Genomic DNA, 15,428 nt, shown 5'->3' with positions numbered 1-15,428 from the left:
GGCAGCCGGGCTGCGCTCACATGGCTGAGCTCCCCTCCTCCAGAGATCAAAGGCAGCGGCTGGTATTCGGCAGGGCACCGACGGGGTCACACAGGAGCGGATACGGCGCTTCCACCACCCCATAAACGCGTGACGGGCGTGCCGGGCCAGCGTGGGCACGCGGGGCTTCGGGCATCGCTGGTATCCACGGCTCTCAGGGAGCGCAGCGGGGACAGTGCTGTCATTGCCAGCCAAGGGCCTGGGCTCGCCTCCGCCACGCATCGGTGCCAGGCACCTGGAGGCACCTCCCCGCAGCCATGGGCTCACAGCCGGTGCCACCTCTGCACGGCACGGTTGGGATGTGGCTGAGGGCAAAGGAAGAGCGCTGCATCCCCACTCTGCAGGCCAAGAGCACTTGCACATGTCCTGGTTCTTCCAGTCTTGATCTGATGTAAGGAACTGCTGGAGGGTGGGAGGAAACTTCAGGACAAGGCAAGGAGCAAATCTCTTGGAGCGGGCACTGTGAGCCCACAGAGATGGTTGACTTAAAGGAGGTTGGAAGGAATAGGAGGTGGTGCTCCTAAAGACCACGTATTGCAGGGAAGGGGAAGAGCTGCATGAAGACGGCCATCTCACAAGGAAGATTGGGAGTGCTGCGAGAAGGGCACAGCTGCTGATTTTGGGGCACAATGCTCCAATCTCCGTGGATCATGGAAGACAAACCAAGCACCACTGGTGGTTCTCAGGCTGGAGGTTTTTTTGCCTCCCCATTCAAGAGCTCAAGCCACAGTCTACATTGGCTGCAGCTGGAAGCCAGGCCATCCCAGGGAGGGCTGGCACAGCACCAAGCACACCCGTTCCCTAGCGACGTGGTTGTCACAACTCCGGCAGCATACTTTAACCTTTATGCTTTCCATGGGTGAGGAAGGCTCTTTGCACAGCCAAGCCCCATCCGTGCTCCAGGAAACCCAACACCTCGGCTAAATCGAGCAGCAGGGCCGTGAGCAGACCCCAACCTGAGCGCTGGCTGCACCACGGTAATACAAGCCAGTCCCTGCCTGTCCCCAAAGGGACCAACCCAGACGTGTGGTCAACAGCTTCACTGCCTCTATCTGCACTGCGGGCTTCCCTGGCTGAGCCACAGTCCTACCACATTGGGTCCAATGGAGATGAGAAGAAAAGACAGGGAAAAGTCCCAGCGCCATCAAGGGATGCACCACACAGCTTCCAGCAGCTGAGAGCAGGCAGACAGAAGGGAGGCCGGGGCTGTGACAGCGTAACAAAGCCATTTAGTCAGGATCCTCTTTGCCAGCTCATCAAATCCTCCCGCTCTCAGCTACCCTTCAACATAAAGCCCAGGAAAACATTGCCTTTAGTTCCAGTTCTAGTGTGAGCTCAGCAAATTACTCCACAGAAACAACAGGACTTAGAGAAACGAGGCTGGAGGATTTGTGCTAGAATTTCAGCCCGTTCCACTTCTCCATCATTATTCCCAGTCCCACTCACCCTTTGGGCACACTCAAAGCTGATGAACTTTGAGCTGCGTTTCCTCTTCCTCCCACACATGCATCCCCCAGAACGCCCAGCATTTACTGCTTTCAAGCAGGAAGAGTTTATCCAGCAGGTGGATGCTTTCCTCCTAATTAAGAGAGCAGCTTAGGCTTCTGCACCCCATTCAGCAGCACGGCCTGCTGTTCAGCAGCATGGCAGCTCCGGGCCCTCTTTCACCAAGTTTGCAGTATATAGGGAATATAAGAGGCCATATCTGCAGGAAGAGGTAATATCTTTTATTAGCCCCAGTGATATAGTTGGAAAAAACTGACAAGCTGTTGGGCATACGAACCCTTTCTCAAGTCCGAAGCAGAAGCCATGTAAGGCCGTCACGGAAACGCAGTTGCTCCATCATTCAGGGATTGATGTCTGCTGCAGCTCAGCAGCCTCGTTATCCTGCTCGCCTTCACATTCTTCCACAGCTCATCAGCATTCAGGTTTCCCTCTGCCTTGCCATGAATATTTACAGCTCCGGCAGCCCACATGCTGCCTGCTTCACAGGAACTGGCACTGGAGGCTGGAGAAGTTTCTTGGTGGCACATTCGAAGTCCCAATTTCTCTGTCTGGCAGCTCAGATGGAACAGCTCCACTGCGATAGCAGTAAGCTTATGGCACAATGAGAAGAGTCTGCACACCTTTGTCAGGTAGATCCATGCAGGCCTGAGCATTTCCAGGAAGATTTGATGAAGAGTACACTTAAGAGTACCTTTGCTCCTGTCATTCTACAGACCACATGGCAGTGTCATTCACCCACACAAAAAACCCTCTTCGAGTCCCTCAGTCACTTTCTAACTGCACAGTACTTAAGAGAACACACACCCACATCCAAACAAGAACCTCCAGGTACACTGAACGTTCAGCTTTCAGTTTAGCTCTCATATGACTTCCTGCCCCTATCATCTCTCAAGAGAAAGGAAAAGCCTGCAGTCTTACATGCCTTGAAAGTCTATCATGATGTTAAGAGATTATTCTCAGTAAACTTCAATCTGGATTTGATCATCTCTTTACAGTGCTGGAATTTTTGTCCTCTAGCACCTTAGACCATTTGGTCTATATTTAGTTTTGCTGGCTGTGCTACACTGGCCAGGAGACAATGCATCTTTAGCCAACATAGCTGTGCTGGCAAAAGCCAGGGAGGCAGCAAAACAGCAAGAGTCCTTTGCCAGTTAACTGGTTCCCCAAATAGAATGACTCCAGCTATAAAACAGCAGAAGGTTTAATGCTCTAACACACACAGAACTACCTTAAAGCAAGACAAGACAAATATCAGCATTCATCTACGCATCAAGACAGACCTACAATACGCTGGCTTGTGGAAGTCTTGTATTATTCAACATGACTCAAACCTAATATATTGTAAAAGCCTAAGAGACAGCAAAGTGAAATCAATACTTAGGTGTATAAAGACATGGCAGCTCTTCCAGATGTGCACATCCCCGCAGGTTCAGAGTGTCCTTTAAGAAAAGCTCTCTTGCAGGAATGAGACTGAGCCTGCTAGCAAGAGACAGCAGTCAGATTACTATTTTTTATTTAGTTTAAGTACACAATGTTTGTATGCAATATAAAAACCTGGTTTAGTCTTTGGAGACTAAGGTGTCTAGACGTAAAAATGAGGCCACGGAGACTGTATGGCTCTCAGTACGCTGTGCCTCTGCCATCTGCCTCAAACAGAGTTAAACTTCTCAACAAACGATAATGGAGCCAAGTATAGGTGTTGAGACTGAGGGGAACCACATACAAACAACTGCTCCTTCTCTGCATGTCAAGGGTGCAGAGCAGGATGTGCTCTCCTCCTCCTATCACACAGATGCATGTTAGCATCGGAATCTGTCTGAGAAGTTTGGAGATTTCGGCATAGTCAGTGGCTGGTCACTGGGTTTCACTTCTACGCTGCGGTATCTGCGTATTGGGTTTGCCTTGTGAACCTGGAAAAACCAACATCAACATGAAGAAAATGGTTGCATTTATGACAAAGCTGAAACACGCAGGCCAGGTGTCAGTGGGATGCAAGCAGACCTGTCTGCAGGATCACCACGCTACTTTGGTCACTGGAGTGAGCCACGAGGAACACACGAGACACCAGGGCTGTGGGTTTCACTAGGATTATTGCACTCCACATGTGCACAGCTCCAGAAGTCATCAGTTAGTTATCTCAGCCACCTTTTTTATTTGTAATTTAAGTGACCAGCTGGGACATCAGTGAGGAGTCAGTTTGTGACAGGAAAACTTGAAAATGTAGTCTTAAAGCAGCTAAACATCGACATTAGCTCATTTAGTACATTCACACGTGCCTTTGGGTCCCTGTTTAAAACAAGCTCACTTACCAGTTCTTGTCTTAGCTTAGCAATTTCTTCCTTTTCACGCTCCTCCTCCTGCTGTCTGACCTGTTCTTGAAGCTTCTCTCTTCTGGCTTCTAGGTTTGCCAATCGTTTTTCAAACTCCTGTCGCTCTTTAGCTCTTTTTTCTGTTGCCAGCTCAAAGTTTTCAGGAACTACAGAACCAGAAAGGCTCTCTAAGTTTAGAAATAGAGGGAATAACATTGGTGCAAAGGCAGTCAGGTAAAGCAGAGCAGTACTAATATCAAACAGAAGCCTCCTTCTGGAGTGCTTCATCTTGTGAGGGTAGTTAGTAGGCATCTCTGGGGTTCCAGGGAAAAGCTTACGGTTAAACATGAGTAGTACTAATGCAGACGTTACCCATGCCACAGGTGTTCTCATAGGAGGGAGCAAGCACACAATTGTTAGTACAAACAAGTTTTTGACTTCTGTACCCTATGAAGTTTCTAGCTCCACATAAACTAAACCGTAGATGCATTCATCTCATTACAAATGGGAAGAACAGACTGACAGCTGCTGCAGAAATGCCATCTGTCTCAACAGGGAGCTCCTTGCATACTATTTACCCTTATCCCAAGCTAGCACACACATCAATCATCCGCCAATTGTAGCATAGCTGTTAAATACAGCTGCCATGTTAGTGTGGGCCAGGGGGGCAGCGGAGAGGAAACTCCCCCACTCCCTAGGGAGGCAAGCTGTTAGGGAATTAGTTAAGTGCACTGCACTATTGGCTGCACTGATAAAGAAAGAGGCATCAGCCTGCCTAAGCATCATTTAATTGCATCAGTTCTGAGCTACCAACCAAGCCTATGTAGCAAGTACTCTACCTGATAACATCTTATTTTCCTTTTTAGGCACAAAAGGTTCCTGGTACACCACTACATTGGGACGAGCTTTAAAGCACGCTGCCTCCTTCTGCTTTTTCAAGTCTTCTTTAAGCTGCACAAGAAGAGAGCCCATCAGGTGCCAGGAATAACATAAACACCATCTTCCCCCCACACAGCATTCAGCACTCCAGACACTGGAAAAGCCAGGTTGACTTCAGAGTGGATCACTTGCACAGAAAACATTATTAAAGCCAAGAAGATGTGTCACTTGTTGCCTGCCAGTTACTTTTGGAAAAAAAAAACTTGAACAGTTTCAGATCACAGACCAGGATAATCTTCAAGTTTCCACTGCAAACTTGACATGAGAAAAGCAATATATTACTCATACGTCAATAAATCCTTCAGCACAGAGATGGTCAGAGGGATTCAGCAGCACATAGTTGCTGCTCAGCAAATACCCCACAGCTGTTCATGCAGTCATGGTAAGTCTCATCACCCACTGTAACGGTTGAAAGAAACCCAAATCACCAGTCCCTTACTTATAGCACAAGTCTCATGCCAAATACAGGACCATCCATTAAACTTACATCCTGATCTTAGATGCTGATGATCTTAGATGCTGAAGTTGAGCTCAATTCCAACTACTTTAAGTCAGCTCGGATCTGTTATCTTTGTTATCCTACCTGCTGTTTCCAGCTCTGTTGCTTGGCAGCTCCCCGTTCATCAATCTGTAGATTGAATGGCTCAGGCTGAGTTGGGGTTTTGACCTTCTTTTCTGGTAGCTTCACGTGGTCAAAATAAGGCAGAGGTAGCGCCTTAAACTTTGGCACCTGAAAGAAATAGCTTGAAATATTCCTTGCCCTTTCTGCAAATGCATGAAGCCAACAGCAAGAAGCAAGTCCAGCAACAACCTTTTTGCTTATGGAGTTGAATATGAGGCAAGGTAATTTTTGGCCTTACCTCTTCCTTCTGCAATTCTTCTATTTTTTTCTCTTTCTGTATTAGCCGCTCTCTGTCACGGGAATCAAAAGAGAAGGGGCAAACTTCCACATGCCTCTGTTCTGGCATTTTAGGTTTGAAAGGCACTCCGTAGTGTGGCATAGGGTGAGCTTTGATCACAGGGACAACCTCCTTTTCCTAAAGAGATAGTAGTATTAGGATCTGACACACAGCACTTTGCAGAAAGACTACAACTCAGGCCCCAACGCCTAGAATCCTTGTAGTAAGGGTCAGAATAACATCAAGAAAACTTTTGATACTACAAGAAAATAATAAACCAAGCAGCACCAATTTACAGGCATCATGAACCACAGGCATGGTTGGACAACATTTGATGCCTCATTTGGCTCTTTATATATGCCTGGAGTGAGATTATTTGAACCACCTCCTTCAGTAATTGGAGCAAGACAGTGACTAAGCTGAAAGGGAAGTTCAAGTGTAATATCTGTCCTTCTCAATCAAACACAGAAGGCCAATATCCTTTATTCTCTAGAAGTGTAAGCAGTTTACTTTCCCCATTTGTAGAGGCAGTGCATCAAACAGCCTGGGCAGTTACCTTTTCTTCATCTCTGCTAGTCATTCGGGTTCTGCTTTTTGAGGCAAAGACTGGAGACTTGGGTACAGTAACAGGAAGCACCTTCTTCTCTGGAACACCCTGTTCAAGAAAGACAGTAAAGAGTCAACTCAAATCAACAAAAAAAAAAACAATGCCACAGATAAGCAGTCTGATGTATCACACTACGTATTCACTGCTGTTCTTACTTAATGACAGACAGCATTTACTGAAGATAATTAAACACACAATGCAACATAGCTAGGGAGACTTTGAAGCTAGTTGTCACCTCAGTCCTAATTCTTGGGTATTACTAAACTTACCACAACATCCTCCAGGATTTTAGTTGGACACGGCCTGGAATGGAATTTGAAGTGCTCTTCTTGCTGCTGTTTCTTATTCTCACGGTCCTGAATCCTCTTCTCTATTTCCAACTCAAAGCCAATTGGCTGTGTGAGTTCCTTCACAGGTGGTTTCTTGGGCAGGATTGGCCCACCCTCCAGAATTTTGTGATCAAGCTCTCGTGCTTTGAATTTGTACCTACACAGGAATGACAGATAGTCACCTACACATCGTATGAGGCAATATGCAGCTTCTTGCAAATGGCTTTTCATGGCATAGGACAGCAGTATTTGGGTACATAAGCAGTTGTGCCACATGTATACATTGCTTTGTGTGCAGCTTTAGTTAGAAACTCCTTTGCTTTTTGAAAATGCAAGACTTTGACGACCACCTTATGGATTGCACTCTTAGAAATCCAAAATTTAGTTTACAGGAGAGTTTTAAGCTATATGCAGCTTATGTTATTTTTGCTATACCAGATTTGATTTACTAATCATAAGCTGAACTCAACAATCATCTCTTTTTGAAGACTCTCTTCTTCAAAATAAATAGGCCGCTTTTACATCCCTATGTTCACTACCATAGAATTGTGCACAACACCCAGAAGTTGAAATGTTTTTATGCTACTCATTCTTTTACACATACACACACACAAAAAAAAGGGGTCTTAAGACATAGTATTTTGTTCCAGTGACAAGCAATTCTCTCAGAGGATCAGAACCAGCCTTTACTTACTGTTGAATTTTCTCAATTTCCTCTGCTTCTAATTCTGCTGCACTCTTGCAGGCAACAGGTCTGAAGCGGTGCTTTGTTTGAAGCACTGGTGTTTTAGGGTTGGTAAGTCGAGCTTTCACTGGCTTTGCTGGAGCTGGGCCTAAAATTCAAGTAACAGAGCTGAGCAATTAACAGCAAGGCCTGCAACAGATAGACTGCTTGCCCAGCAAAGTAAGCAGAGAGTCTCTGTGCAGCTTCCTGGCTGTACATGTATAGGTTTGCTTACCTTCATCAGATTTCCTGCTTCTCAAATGGTAACGAGAGGGTGTGCGTTTCTGGAATGCTTCAACCTGCTGAGCAAGGGACACATACTCTGATGAGGTATCTTCGAGTTTTCTTTTGCTTCCCGTGGACAGATTGAAAGGTTTGGGGACGGTGGGTCCCTTTGGCATTCGCATCTGGAGACAAAAAAAAGACTGCAGTCATTATGGGCATTTAACAGAAAGATATTGTGAATCAGAGAGTGAAGGAAGTTTCCCATTCCTTCCCCTTTTTAAATAAGGGGACAACACTTAGTATTACACGTAAATCTCTGAGCATGCGTGCTAGTCATATCAAGAAGCTGCACATGGTAGAAGACTGAAGCATAACATGTAGCAGCTCATAGATTCAACATAAAGGATGCTTTTCAAAAGCATCCTTTAGCATCTCGTGCAGTGCAGGCATACAGTAAGCTAACAGTTACATATGCACAACTCTCACCTCTCTTAAGAATTAGCCAGCTGAGAGATACCAGCAGCATGTGTATTGCAAAAGCAAAACAAAGAAGAGAAAGTAGTGTGCAGAACTAGTCAGCTGAGTGCTGGCAAGACTCAGGTTCTTACTGGAGAAGGAGGATGCTTCCTCAGTGCTGCTGCAAAATCCACTTCCTTGTACTCCTTCTCAGGCTGGCTTTCCACATGTTGTTTAATTCTATTCTCTGTGCAGAAATGGAAGTCAACTGGCTTCGTTACTTGACCAACAGCTCTCTTCATAGGTTGTCCTAAGGAAGAAGAGCATGTAAGGACTGGAAATCTTTTGGAATGTGATCAGAGGAAGATTTTTTTGGGAAGGGGAAAAAAAGAAAACATTTAGTTTCTAATAGCTTGTGCAGTTTTTAAAGAACTCATCTAGAACCTTTCAGAACATGACAAAATAAAATGTAAGTTTCCAGGAAGTTTAGGGGCAAATTTACATTAAAAGCCATCTAAACCATAACACGTAGTATAAAGTCTGGAATGCTTGCTTTCCAAAATATACTTGCACAGCTTCATGCAGCACTCTCCTAATGAGCCCAGTACAGGCTCAGCTTGCAATTTAGGTGGAGCTCACCTGTTCCAGCAATAGCTGCCTTCAGGGACTCCTCATTCCTCTTTCGCAGCTCCATGACCTCCCGCTGCAGCTGCTGCATCTTCTCCAACTCCTGCTCCTCTGTACTCTTCAGCTTGCCAGCCATATTGGTCCTCCTGCAAAAGCACAAATACTAGATATGCCTTCACTGGTTATTGGCATATTAGTGGACAGGAACATGCTCCTCTCTGAGATCACTGCAGAATGTACTTCTAGAAAGAATGGTGCTTATAAAATACCTGTCGGGATTTTGTTGATCATGTGGAAGCTGCCAGCAGCTTCCACATACCCATTTGTGGCATGCACATTTGACAAGAACAACTTTTTTTCCCCTCAAAACTAAAGGGAAAGTTTTCCTTTGCACAGGAAAAGTCAGTGAAGTACATTTCATTGTAACATTGTTGCCTTGATCTGCTATTTATCAAGTGCAACAGCATTACATGCTAAATTGAGGTTAAAAATACTACAGCAAGGATTGTCACCTAAATCAACTGTCATCAGCAAAAACAAGCTTCAGCAACAGAAAATGACATACTTTAGCATTGTTGGTGTGGAGGGCACGGTCAGTTTGTTTTTCCCTCTTGCTGGGGACAGGTCAGGATGATGCAAAAGCTCTTTCTTTGGGGATACATCTGTCAGCTTCTCCTTGCTGCTAGAACTAAAGTAACAAGTTGTTAGGGCAAATCACTGATTACTGTGCTCTAAATGAAAGATCACCTGCAGCTCTCACCACCCCACATAACATCCCAACACCTGGTGAGTTAAGGTATGCCAGATGGGCCTTACCTCACCATGGGCCTGGGTACAGATCGTCTACTTTTGCCTGGTACACTACGGCTGTAGAAGGGAAGATTATTTACTGAGTTTTGGAACGTAAGCTTTTCCTTCTGAGGAGGTAAATGTACTATAGTTCATCTAGGTATGACTGTTTGCAAAACTGGCTTTGAAAAAAAAAGTTTCCTGGTCCTAAGCTTATTGATAAGTAATATCTTAGCAGCTAAGCAAACCTGAGAAATATTTTAGCTGTGACTCCTCCAACACTTGACTACTTGGTGACCTCCTGTCACACAACAGAGCACTGCATTCATGTCTTACAGACGTTTCTCCTCATCTGTGAGACCACTATCCAGAAATCAGGTTTGGGTCTCCTGTCCCTAACCTTCAGAACAGCTCTCTATGAGAATTAAGAACCCTTTCAGCCAAGTGGAAATCCTTTTGAAAGGAAATAGTTTCAATCCCCTTCTCAGCCCCAAAAAAAAGGACTTTGAGGACATACATTTTCATTTTTTTCAGGGGTGGAGCCTCTTCCTTGTTAGCCAATGTAGTATCATTTTTCTCCACTCTGACTCGAGCAGGCTGTTTGCGTTGCTGTGTTTTTCTTTGCTTTGTAGCTGGCCTTCTACCCGCTCTAGAGTGGAACAGAAAGTAGAGGTTAACTTTCCCACGGGGTCCAAGAAGACACGTGATGAGTACAACACTATGTCAGTCAGTGCAGTACCTACTCCAACACACTGTGTGCTTAACGAGCCAAATGCAGCATAAACAACTGAAGTTTTATAATCCATAAACATAATACTTTTTGGTGTATACAAGTGTACAGAACCCCTTGATTCATATCAACAACAAGTTCTGCCCAACTCAGGCAGATATAAACAAAGAAACTTTATAAGTCACCTCAGTTTCAGATATCCTCACATTCCAGAAGCTCCCAGTGCCATAGAGTCTCATTTGACAAGTATGTGAGACACTGCATTACATTTCCACCCCTAGAGATTACCCCTCCAGCTTAGCAAGCAGATCAGCTATCCAAAAAACACAATCTTTGAGCTGGAGAGCATTAGTCCCTCAGGACAACCCCGAAACAGCTAGAACTGCAAACACTGAGAGTAAGGACCTGCTTAATCACACTGCTATCAATCTTCACACAAACTAAATACTAGTATTTCACCTTTGAGGGGCCTCAGCAGGAGCAGTAGCCCTCCAGCTTGTCAGGGATCCAACAGTATTCTGAGGAACCACATCGGTCTCTGATACTTCTGCTTCATCCTCTTCACAGTTTTCGCCTGAGAACAGCAACAGAGATCAGCTCACAGACACACACACACACACACTAGAATGCAAAAATGAAGCCACATGAGACTTTGCTACACAGCAATATAAGAAGATGGCCCCAAAATAGCCAGACTGATGCTTTTTCATTTCCCTAGTGAAAAAACAGGGAAAATTTATCCCCTCCTCCCCATCCTGTGCCAGCTTACTCTTTGTCATTCCTTGTGATGTGACAGAAGAAAGAACGAGAGCAGGCTTTGAAAAAGCAGGACTGTTCTGCAAGACCTTTGCCAGATTTTCTGCAGGAGGGATATTCTCCAGGTTGGCTTGTTGATCTGTGAAGAAAGGGGAGACTTTCACTATATACACACTATATTTGAAGTTCATAACAATACCTCAGAATACCATTATGATGTTAACAAGTTACAGATCAGGATCAAATTTTGAATTAAAAAAAATCCAAGCTCAATGAATGATGCAGTCAATAATATGACTCATCCGCTGGCACAGAAGCTAAACAAGCATTACAGCAAGCCCTCGTCCAAAGAGAAAACAAATCAAGGAGTTGGAAACAACTTACCAAACCAGGAGTCTGCATTGTGTACATCATCATCGCTTAAAGTTGCAAAGTTGATGCAGGGGTTTGGGACATCGAAGGAATAGCGAGACATCTTCACACTGTCCTTGGGAGTCCTCCACCTGCACTGTTACAACCCTTTAGACAACAAGAATTGGTCACCTGTTACACCAGACCCCAGCACAGGTGTCCACTCCTGCACTGTTTCTGAAGACAGATGCTAAAGATATCTTTGGTACATTTTCCCATCTCGTAATTCACAGCCTTAGGACAGGAGGGCTCACAAGCAGCACAGGTTCAAAAACATCAAGAAGGCCAAACTGCAAAAGTTTTCTTTGTACCTGTCAGGGCTAGAAACATATTTCCACAAGGAAGTAAAGCACAAAGGTTTTTCAGACAGCAAAGAGGACTTCCTAGTTACCAGATATGGATTCATAGAGCAAGAGCCTGACAACGAGGTAGATTCCAGAGCACAGCAAAGCTCTGCCTTTCTCCCTCTGAAACACTACAAACGAGAGCTAATAACACAAAGAAGCTCCAATGCAGAGAATATTGATTTCCAAAACAGAAGAGAGTTCTGCAAAGTATTGTCATAGAGCAATAAGCAGGAAGAAGTCAGAACTGGGCTGCTGGCAAGTCCCACAGAACTACACTGAGAGGCTGGCCAGGCTGTAAACAAACCAAGTAGTAGGAGAGCGTCAAGATCAGTCCCTGCAGTTAATTAGGAGAGCAATGACAGCAGAAGGAGTCCTTATGTCAACAAGTGTTATTAAATACAAGGGAACAGGAATAAAGAGCAACTAAGTAATAAATCTGCAAACTGGAACAACACCACCTTTTTGCAAAGGCATTTTTTTTTAATGATTTTATAATGCCTCATTTAGCCACAAGGCAAAGCCCTGGAGGATATGTTATAAAACACTCCCAAAGGAAATCCCCTGAACATTGCCTTTTGGAGCCCAACCAACTCCAAAGCAAAATATCCGTGTTCCACAAATTGAAAGGCCTCAGCCATTGGTCCAGACAGAGCCTGCATAGCTCCCCCTAGGCAGCAAGCTGCAGAAACAGGAGTTTAAGAGTAAATTAAAGCAGCATCTGGGATGTACCTCTGCTGCCACTAACCCACAGCCCTACACCTTCTGGAGGAGCTGCACTGAGAAGCCTGCAGTGTCTCAGCACAGCTATTGTAAGGGGAAGAATGCCATCACAGAAGCATCACCTCCGTGACTGAAGATGTCAAGGTAAGATCCAAAGAAGGCAAACAGAAGAATCTGAGCCAAAACCAACTGTAATTGAGCTCAAGACATGGCTGGAATTGAATGCTTTCCTAGCACCCTTAATCAAGATAGGGTTTCTGTCAACACTACCCACTTTTTTAAAAATCAAATGCGTCATCTGCATTCTCCCCTCACCCTCCGGTCAGTCTACCAAGCTGGAGCTGCAGGGATCGTGTTTCACAGCTACTTGTTTCCACTGCTCACTGCTGCTGGGCTGCAACACCTCCCACAAACCAAATTCTTTTCAATTTTTTTGCTGCATAAAGTCCATATTCTTCCATGGCTCAAGCAATGCAGGAGTGCCTTATCACTGAGCCCTTTCCCTCCCCACCCCAGTCTGAACTGAACAATCAGCTGTGAAAACAAGAGTTTTATGGCGCCGATACCATGGTTTCATACACCAAGTCTCTCGCACAGTAGAGAAAGTTATTCTGAACGAACCCCAGAGAGCCTTTGCTTCAGTCAGGTGAACTCACAGCACACTCTTCATAACTCCCTACACATCCCCCAAGACTGAGGCTAAGGAATTGCCATTACAGGTTCACAGAGCTCTGCAGGGATGCACAGCCCCATTCTGCAGGGTGGCTCGCAGCACGGTTTGTGCCTGGTTCATACCACCCTAACTCAAGAACAGCAGTACAGAGCAAGGCTCCAGTCCCCTTGCTTTCAAGAACAGCCCAAATTCACTTGGTAAATGTGACTGCACGATTAAAATTGTAATTCTCTTTCTAGTTGCACTGTCCTGACTGACGTAAATAAGCTACACAAAGACATGACCCCATACAGCTTCTGTACAGAGCAGCAAAGCCGTGTCTGTGAAGATGAACAGACCATGGGCTTCTCTACACATCAGGTTTCTTTTGAGTAACTACACTTCGGCACGTTCCAAAAGAGTGCCACAGCCTGGTTTGGATTAGTTGGCTTTGATAAAGGATTAAGCTAAATTGGAACAAGCATTCCTATCCCAGAATAAGACTGATCCAACAGCAAGTGCAATGGGTACTTTAGAATAACTTCACACCTCACTCTAATCCAAATTAGCTTTAAAACGCTGACGTGATCCCAGCACAGATGTGCTCCCTGTCTTTATCTCGTTGCAGTTGTGAATTTCTTGCCAGAAACATTTTGGCTGGATGAGGCCAGAGAGGAGCAACTCGGGTGACACCTGCACAGCACTGGTCTAGCTGCAATACAGCACCAAGCATGTGCTAAGGGGATGCTTCAGCTACACAGTTGTGATCTAAACACAAGAGCCCCCCTGTTTCAGTGTAGGTCCAGTGTAGGGAGAAGGAGGGTGCAGGGAAAATCTGTTCTTTCCTGCTGTCTTGTCCTCTGGTCCATTTGGAATACCACCATATGACAGTTCGCCACTGGAGCTTCATAAGCTGCAGATGTTACTTCCTCTAAGATCCTACTAGGTTTGGAAAGACAAAAAGAACCCAACACAGTACCAAATGTGTGAAAAGGACATCCTGAATTCCACCGGGAGCCAAACAAATTCAATGTATTCACAGAGAAGTAAGCAGAAGAAGTCCCCCCAGGGCTGAGGACACCACACAGCAGTTTGCTGCAGTGATTCCAGTGCCTTTTTGCTGTCGAACTCAATGCTGACTGCCATTTAATCACAGAACACTGCCCTAACAGGGCAACTCCTTTAATTCAGCCAGGCAGCTTCTTCATTCTCCTACAGCACAAAGCTCCCCATGATAACCCGAAGTTCCCAGGCACTTTTCACTGGCTAACATATAAACGGAGCCATTATAAAGGAGTGGAAACTGTTTCTCTAGAGATACAATCCTGCCACCAAAGCCTTGGGGAAATCTATCCCCCTCCCCCCCCACAGTTGCCAGGTGAACTTCCTCAAGCAGGATAACAGCAGCCAACAACACCCTCGCTTTCTCATTCAAAGTGGGGGGGAAAACATGCTTTTCTACAGCACAGAACCAATGCTGAATCCATCACCCTAACCACACTGCACAGCAATATTACTACCCCATTGTGTAACGCTCGGATTGAAGCAGAGAGCCAGGCTGGAGGCAGGAGGAGCCGCACACATCACCCCGAAGTGCCAGCAGCCTTTGCCCTAAAGCTCCCCTGAGCTGTTCCCTTTCCAGCAGCCCAAAATAGAGAGCCCGGACACCTCACGCTCCGTAAATGAGATCCCACGAGCCCTACGAGGTATGGAGATGGCACGTCCTAAGAATAGCCGCCCAAGGAACCAAGCGTTATTTTTAGGCAGGTAACCTCTGCTTATTATTAAACCGATGTTCAAATAAAAACAGCGCAGTATAATTAGCATTCCCGTTACCGAGGCACACACCCCCCCTTCCTGTTCCTTATTTTTCCGAGGAGTGAGATTCAATTACAGAAGCAGCAAAGCCCTTTTTTCCCCCACTTAAGGCGCGGGTTCCTCCGCCCGCCCCCCGGAGCCGTTCCCAACCCCACAGCAGCGGAGCGGCGGGCCGGGGCCTACTCCCAAGACATGGACAAAGGGACCCAGAGGAGAACAGCGACCCGGGATGCCGTCACCGAGAAGCGCTCAGGAAGCGGGGAGAACGTGAGGAGAGGCTGCGGACAGCCCCCGGAGGCCGCTTATCCCCGGAAGCCCTCCGCTCCCACTCACCTCAGCGCCGCAGCCGCCGAGCGCGGGGCCTCTGCCCGCCGCCGTTAGCGGATTTCAAACGGGGCTCGTGTTGTCCGAATGGACCAATCAGCGCCCAGCGCACGCCCTCGCTGCGTGCTGATTGGGCGGGCTGCCCAGACGGTAAAACACCCGGATGAGCAAGCCCGCCCCACCCGGGGCTGCTGGAAGAGGCTGATGGGAAATGTAGGATC

At 46.1% G+C, this 15,428-nt stretch overlaps 1 protein-coding gene across 6 annotated transcripts; it reads right to left on the bottom strand.

Moving 5' to 3' along the window:
* Nucleotides 1–1,745: 1,745 nt before the first annotated feature.
* On the bottom strand, nucleotides 1,746–15,259 carry TPX2 (TPX2, microtubule nucleation factor). Of its 6 annotated transcripts, none has more exons than XM_015296323.4 (18): nucleotides 15,217–15,259; nucleotides 11,320–11,454; nucleotides 10,949–11,074; nucleotides 10,639–10,753; nucleotides 9,967–10,098; nucleotides 9,477–9,527; nucleotides 9,226–9,348; nucleotides 8,673–8,806; nucleotides 8,186–8,343; nucleotides 7,588–7,759; nucleotides 7,323–7,461; nucleotides 6,569–6,785; nucleotides 6,249–6,347; nucleotides 5,654–5,830; nucleotides 5,377–5,523; nucleotides 4,694–4,805; nucleotides 3,855–4,042; nucleotides 1,746–3,455 (listed from the first exon to the last, which is right to left on the bottom strand). In XM_015296323.4, the coding sequence occupies exons 2-18, from the start codon at nucleotides 11,408–11,410 to the stop codon at nucleotides 3,345–3,347; spliced, it is 2,292 nt and encodes a 763-aa protein (XP_015151809.2). In that variant the 5' UTR covers nucleotides 11,411–11,454; nucleotides 15,217–15,259; the 3' UTR covers nucleotides 1,746–3,344.
* Nucleotides 15,260–15,428: the final 169 nt, after the last annotated feature.

This window comes from Gallus gallus, chromosome 20, assembly GCF_016699485.2.
Source record: "Gallus gallus isolate bGalGal1 chromosome 20, bGalGal1.mat.broiler.GRCg7b, whole genome shotgun sequence".
Classification (NCBI taxonomy): domain Eukaryota; kingdom Metazoa; phylum Chordata; class Aves; order Galliformes; family Phasianidae; genus Gallus; species Gallus gallus.
This window is presented reverse-complemented; position numbering and strand designations above follow the sequence as displayed.

What these genes read in the sequence shown, in the direction of transcription:
- TPX2 (XM_015296323.4), bottom strand. Translation starts at nt 11,410, where the DNA reads ATGTCTCGCTATTCCTTCGATGTCCCAAACCCCTGCATCAACTTTGCA. An exon ending in GTACCCAGGCCCATGGTGAG is followed by an intron (nt 9,349 to 9,476) that starts GTAAGGCCCATC and finishes TTGTTACTTTAG; the next exon opens with TTCTAGCAGCAAGGAGAAGC. An exon ending in AAATCCTGGAGGATGTTGTG is followed by an intron (nt 6,348 to 6,568) that starts GTAAGTTTAGTA and finishes TTTCTTGAACAG; the next exon opens with GGTGTTCCAGAGAAGAAGGT.